At 49.8% G+C, this 7,005-nt stretch overlaps 1 protein-coding gene across 2 annotated transcripts; it reads left to right on the top strand.

The window, feature by feature from the left end:
- The first annotated feature begins 1,074 nt into the window (after nucleotides 1–1,074).
- On the top strand, nucleotides 1,075–3,974 carry her9 (hairy-related 9). Of its 2 annotated transcripts, none has more exons than XM_056585592.1 (4): nucleotides 1,075–1,712; nucleotides 1,885–1,980; nucleotides 2,095–2,182; nucleotides 2,324–3,974. In XM_056585592.1, exons 1-4 carry the CDS (start codon nucleotides 1,605–1,607, stop codon nucleotides 2,905–2,907), a joined length of 876 nt encoding a protein of 291 aa, XP_056441567.1. In that variant the 5' UTR covers nucleotides 1,075–1,604; the 3' UTR covers nucleotides 2,908–3,974. The 2 variants fall into 2 exon arrangements, with proteins under 2 accessions (XP_056441567.1, XP_056441566.1); XM_056585591.1 differs by having other exon boundaries at nucleotides 1,076–1,712; nucleotides 2,321–3,973.
- The last annotated feature ends 3,031 nt before the right edge of the window (nucleotides 3,975–7,005 follow it).

Here is a 7,005-nt window from a genome sequence, read left to right as displayed (position 1 = left end):
TTAGCAGTCTAACTGCAGAGAACTCCTTTTCACATTAAATGTGGAAAATGGAGGATCTGGTCTTTCTAAATCTCATAGTCTAAATTTGTTACATTAATATCGCCTTCAGATTCATCACATGTAGCCCGGCCTGTTCTTCTTAATCCTACGGTAATTTTCAACATTGAACAGATTTTCAAAAAGGCATTTTTCTTATTAAACCATAATTGGTTTTGATTCACCGCGGAGCAGATGAACAGCCCTCTGGTTTTAAGGCTGTAATCTGAAGGTTTGGGCACGTGCTCCGCGCGGACCAGATTGAACGGAGCAGGCGCACACAGCGCGACCGGCACGCGGACACAAGTCCCTCGGCCTTCTCCCCCCGCCCTCTCCACGCTGCAGTGCCGGAATGATTGACATGGGGATGTCCGCGCAGCCAATAGGAGCAGACTCGGTGCTATTTGCATAAAGTGGCCGCATGCCATTGGCTCCCTGCGTGCGGTTCCAAACCGCCTCGCGTGCCATTACAGATGTGCGTTCTGTGGAGCCGCAACAGGTTATTTGGATTAAAATAAGTAAGGGAATGTGTTGCTTTTCATGAAATGAAACACGACTTCTGCCGTCTTTTCCAATTACCGAGTATGAATTTATGTGCACAACTCAATAGCATTTAATGGTTTTAAGATTTTTGTATTTCACATTTATCGGTCATATAATATTAAAGTGCTCATAAAATAAACGCAGACCCCTTGTGTGTGAATTATACTTTAAGGTGGACATCGTGGTATGAAACCCAGGTGGATTCACAAACTTCAGCGGAAATGATCGAAACAACACTTTTAACTAACCTGAATATAGAGCTGACCTAATAGTTTCTCTTTAAAACTGCAAATAACTTGGAAGAACGCCCGAGACTTTCGCAAGAAGTAAGCCCGCCAAAGACGAAAAGAGAAAAGAGAGAAAAGAGAGAGAGAGAGAGAGAGAGAGAGAGAGAGAGAGAGAGCGAGAGAGAGAGAGAGAGAGAGAGAGAGAGAGAGAGAGAGAGAGAGAGAGAGAGAGAGAGAGAGAGAGAGAGACTACTTGGAAGCCAACACGCAGCGCATTCCCTCACTCCCTTATCACTCCGCCGCGAGCCGGGGAGCACTCGCCCGCTTTGTTGTTTGTCCCTCCAGGGCTGATTGACTAGCGCGTGACTGACAGCCCGCGGGGGTGTTGTCCAATCAGCGGGCTTCCCCGCGCCCAATGGGTGAGTCCGCGCGCCCATTGGCTGAGACGAGTGTGGGAAAGAATGCAGAGAGGGTTTCACACGAACTGGGAGCATGCGAACCATCTATAAGTACCGCCGGCGTGTGTCGGCAGCTGAGCAGACTCGCCTGGCGGAACAGCAGCTTTGGAGCACGCCCTAATAACGCAGTGATAACAAGTGAGATCGGTGGGACACGCGCTCTCCCCTCGCTCCTTCGTGACTATCTCCCGGTTTATTTTTTTGTTCACGCGCACTTTGAGATTGATCTGAACATTGACTCTCGGTGACCCTTGGTGAAAACATAAGATTTTTTGTCGTCGCTTTCGAGAAGGATATAATTTGTTTTTTCTCGTGATTCGAGAAGGCATATTTGTCCATCATGCCTGCCGACACACTGGAGAAGCAGACGGTGTCCCCTATGGCGGGCTCCCCCGCCACCGGAGCGCACACCCCGGACAAACCCAAAAACGCTAGCGAGCACAGAAAGGTAAAGACCTGAGATCTGAAACAAGGGGTCGCCATCAAACTAAGTTATCAGTTATCACACGCATCCAGCTGGGATTTGGGGCAAATGACAACTTGAATTAAATTAACGCGAGTGGTCGGAGGATTGTTTATAAAAATGAGTTTGAATTAACGTATTATTGTTTCTTTCCCAGTCATCCAAACCGATCATGGAGAAGCGACGCAGAGCGCGGATCAACGAGAGCCTTGGTCAACTCAAGACGCTCATTCTAGACGCGCTGAAAAAAGATGTAAGTCCGATAACCATCAAACCTGTCCGGTTTCCACTGGCTCACCCACTTATCTCATGGTGTTGAACTCAAGTCATGATATTTACGGTTGTTTTTCCTCGTTGTTTTCCACAGAGCTCCAGACATTCAAAGCTGGAGAAAGCCGATATTCTGGAGATGACCGTGAAGCACTTGAGGAATCTGCAGCGCGTCCAGATGAGCGGTAGGTTTTTAAGGCCCATGTTTAAATCAAAACAAGTCAAGACCACTTCATACCGGTCTAACGAAGTACTCTGAATACATCAGGAGCACGATCAACGAGTCGTATCACCAACTGATCATCTCTCGTTCTCTCCTTCAGCAGCTCTGTCGACCGACGCCACCGTCCTCAGCAAGTACCGCGCTGGATTCAACGAGTGCATGAGCGAGGTCACCCGCTTCCTGTCCACCTCCGAGGGGGTCAACACCGAAGTGAGGTCGCGGCTCCTCAACCACCTGTCCGGCTGCATGGGCCAGATGATCGGCATGAACTACCCCGGCCAGCAGCTACCCAGCCAGGCGGCGCACCTCGGGCAACCCCTCCACGTGCAGCTCCCCTCCACGCTGCCCCTAACCGGGGGATCCATGGGCTGCACGCTCAGCCCCACCGAGGCGCTCTCCCCCAAGGTCTTCGGGGGCTTCCAGTTGGTGCCCGCGAACGACGGACAGTTTGCCTTTTTGATACCCAACCCGGCCTTCGCGTCCGCCACGGCCCCGGTCATCCCCCTGTACGCGAACACGGGGGTGCCCATGGCGATCACCGCGAGCCCCGTGCACGGAAGCTCGGCACAGACCGCGGCCTCTCCGGTCCACGGCATGACCTCCTTCGCCAACGTCCCGCGCGCGGTCAGCCCGGTCGGGGTCAGCACTGGGTCGGAGAGCAACGAGCCGGTTTGGCGGCCGTGGTAGCGCGAGCCCCGTCAGCCCGTTGCCCCAGACCCCCCAAAGGACAAGAGACACTTGAAACTGGGTTTCATTAGTTGATATCGTTTCGTTTTATGGAACACCGTGGCCTTTGTTGAGCATGGCAAACTGTTTCTATTTTTATTGTCTGCGTCCAACATTTGGACGTCAGTGATAAATAGGATTGTACATGCAATGTAAGATTTATAGACATGTTTGAAGTACTTTTTATGAAAAGATTTAGTTTTGTACAAAGTTGTTATAATACCAAAGCTGTGTTTTATTCATTGTTGTTTCATGACGGAAAAAAAGAATTTGGGAAATGACCCATTTTTACAAATAAATCAGATCTCTGAATTTACATTTTAATGCCGAGACTGTGTTTGATCTCTTCAGCCCGTGTGGCCTCCATGCCGTTAACAACGCTCATAACAATATGTGGGTCAAGCGTGCGTAAGGCCCGGTCCGTCTGAAACTCACGGTTTATCTTACGCATTGCACACACTTACGACATGCACCGGCATTCACCTTAATCGATCCCAGCTCGTGACCGCCTCTCACTGAGCATGCGCAATACGCTAACTTTTTGCTGTCTATCAAGCACCAGTGTGCGCCCCAGGCCAATGGCATCGCTTTTCTTTTTTGTTATCACCACATGATTGGACAATTCAGCGAATCAATCAAATAGGCTACCTCCCTCATCGGCATTCGGGGGGGGGGGCGCAGACCCCCACGGTCTATTACCGTGTCCACCAACATTTTTGATCACCAGCCGCTTTGGTTGACAGGTAAACTCACTTCGCCACCTGCCGCCATTTCTGCAACAGGTGCCTTCAGTCTAGCGCGCAGGCAGAGTGGTGACGTGGGTGTATATCATCTTTTGATAGAAAGGTAATTAAAAGTTATCAAAGGTTCTCATCCTGTATGCAGCGGGAGCTCTGAGGGTCCTAAACCCTATTCATGGGCCTGGGAATGCGCTCAGGGGTTATGTCACTAACAGATTGCCTCAGTGAAAGGGGAATATGGAAGGATCCCCACTTCCCTTTGTGGATCAATTGTTCGAATTCAACCCAGAATAGCTCTCTTTAAATTGGGGGAAACGAGATGTCTCGCGGAGTTTATCTCGACGGGACAGAGTGTCAACAGAAGACGAATAAGTGACACGCACGTGAGTTGGAATGAACTGAAATTAGATTTAAGATTTAATTAAACATTGTTTTGAACACCGAATCTCCAATTCTAAACACTCACACACGCACGCGCGCGCGCGCGCACACACACACACACACACACACACACACACACACACACACACACACACACACACACACACACACACACACACACACACACACACACACACACACACCAAAATCTCTCTCTCTCTCTCTCTCTCTCTCTCTCTCTCTCTCTCTCTCTCTCTCTCTCTCTCTCTCTCTCTCTCTCTCTCTCTCTCTCTCTCTCTCTCTCTCTCTCTCTCGCCCCCTCAGCACTGCAACCCCCACCCCCAAAGTTCCTGTGCTTAAAAAATATAGACATATATCTTTGGGTCAGGTGGTATGTCAGCGGAACTTTATTTTGTTACTGCAGCGGAAACACCATTAGTTCATGATAAAAAGTTGCCGGTTCCTGGGGAAAGTTGCCGCGGTGGAAACGAGGCTTCTGGTTCTGCTTCCGTTCCGTGAACGCTGGAGCGCGAGGCTGCGGCCGGGCCGGGGGGCGAGGCGCTAGTCGTGTGTCAGACCCTCGCTGCCCGGTGCCCGCTGCACGGTACCCGGTGCCCGGTGCCCGGTGCCCGGTGCCCGCTGCACGGTGCACGGGGCCTGCTGCCCGGTGCCCGCTGCATGGTGCCTGCTGCCCGGTGCCCGCTGCCCGGTGCACCCCTCAGAGGAGACCACTTATAGCCTCCACCGGCCCCAAGTCTGGACTCTGCTGCTCGGGCCAGCATTGAGGCTTTCAACGCTTCAAAATGTATTTTATAACCTGAACGATAGTTCCTTAACTGGCCTAACGTCATTTTAATCCAGAATATCGTCGTTTTAAACAGATATATAGGGCAACATGTACTTCAAATTTAAAGAAGAAGAAAATAAAGTGCTGGACGTTTTTTTTTCTGTTCTTCTTTTTGCTCTTTAACCACTTCTCTGAACCCGGCGGTTAAGAAGTCGAGACGCGCTCTGGATTCACCCGGCAGCCCTCCGGTGCCCCCCAGATGACACCGTGCACTGTTGTTCTGAAACCGCCCGCTGCAAGCGGTGTGTGAGAGCTGTGTTGTGCAGCGTGGCATTCTGAAACACTGGCTGGTAGTGTGTGGGTTTCCCACTGCCGCTTGTCTCACTTAATAGTTCAGAGATGCCTTTGTAGCGTCGAGGTCGTGAGAACCGAGCGAACTAGTCGGCCTGCGGTCGGGCGGAGAGCCAGCCAGTAAATCCCCGCTGGCAGACTCGGGTCGTGCTGTCGGCCGGGTGGCCATTCTCCGGAGGTGAGGAGGAGGCTCACACACACAAACGCACACACGTACACACGCGCGCGCGCGTGGGCCTCCGAGAAGCGAGCCAGTAGCACGAGGAAGGGTTCGCCAGAAACACTCCCGCCCGCCATCAACAGATCGCCTCAGGGGACGCAGCGTCCGCAGCATTTAAAGTCTATTTTTACAACGAGATGCACACTTTAATAGTTTTCAGTTTCACCGAGGACAACTGTGGAGACACGGGAGCCGGTATAGGCACTTGGGGGGTTACAGAAATTGATTGATGCAAGGGTAAACACTGTTATATAAAGTCAAGATGTTTGACTCCCCTCACTATTTAAAAGTAGAGGCCGGAGAGTGAAACAGGCGGGAATGTGTTGATCCTCAATAGAATTCCTATGGAGTGTTGACGGTCCCTTGGGGAGTAGCGCAATGATGTCCCTCGGGAGGGGCCGCTATTGAAGCGAGGTCGGGGTTCACCATTTGAACCGGCGCATTATCATTCTCATTAGCGACTGAATGAAACCCCGCGCAAAAAAAGTTGGGCCAAACTTTTATCATCGCACTTTTCCCTCCAAATCCACACTTTAGGGTCGCCCCCGCATTGTTAAAGAGGTGATCCCCCTCCACTGTTTGGGTACGCCTACCGCGCAGCTGTTGTAGATGGGGTTGTAGATAGCGCCAAAACGATTGTGTTTCTGCAGGCTCGTTCCTTTTTTTGAATCGGACATTGGAAGTGCCTTGATCGATTAAATAAAGTTTGCTCTATGAGGCAGAGGTTCCCCTGTAGACATTGTGTTATTTTCCTTAATTATGACCAATGGATATCTGGGTTGTTCATTTTGAAGCATATAAGTAAAATGTATCCAATCAAACAAACAAGTTATTTAAATCCACAACTCCTGGGATCGATTCTTTAATTATTGAACTGATGATCTGATCGTTCACTAATATGTCCGTGAAGGTTTGTAGATTAAAGTAATCAATGTCTTATGACATTTAATATGGGCCATTAACAAATTATTATTATTAATGTGTGAGGAATGTTGAGTTAATGAATGTATGATATAATTCAGTTATGTTTGTCATATGATTCATAGGTTTCACAAAAGAAAATGAAGAAAGAAAACAAATCAAATTGAATAACTAAAATAATTTTTATATGCAAAGTAAAAAAGAATGAATGCATCTACTTAAATTCGAAGTAATTGATAAACAAATATGTATAATAGTTTTAAACTTAATGACCTTTGAACATGGAGTATCTATGTCTCGATCGTTTGACAATGTTGACTCATAGAAGTGCCCCCGACCAATCGGAGGCCATGTCAGATGGACAGAAGCAGCCAATCAGCGTCTGAGTGGACCCGACGTGACCAGAGGAAGTCCCCTTCAAAATAAAAGTCGGCCGGTGAAACACTAGTCTCAGCGTTCACACATCTAAGTCCCGCCTTCATTCTACATGTTCCACGCTCTCACGTACGGCTCCCGGCCCCACGCGCTGCCCTGCCAGTCAGGGCCGGCCTCAGGCCCCCCTAAACCTTTAACGCGCCCCATAAACCGGGCTCACGCCGCACGGCCCCGGAATCTAGAGTCTGTTGGTGGCGGCTTGGCAGCCCGTTAACGGACACTTA

The sequence above is a fragment of the Gadus chalcogrammus genome, unplaced genomic scaffold (assembly GCF_026213295.1).
Source record: "Gadus chalcogrammus isolate NIFS_2021 unplaced genomic scaffold, NIFS_Gcha_1.0 GACHA152, whole genome shotgun sequence".
In the NCBI taxonomy this organism is placed as follows: Eukaryota; Metazoa; Chordata; class Actinopteri; order Gadiformes; family Gadidae; genus Gadus; species Gadus chalcogrammus.
The sequence above is the reverse complement of the archived record's forward strand: the minus strand, read 5'-3'. Positions and strand labels throughout refer to the sequence as shown.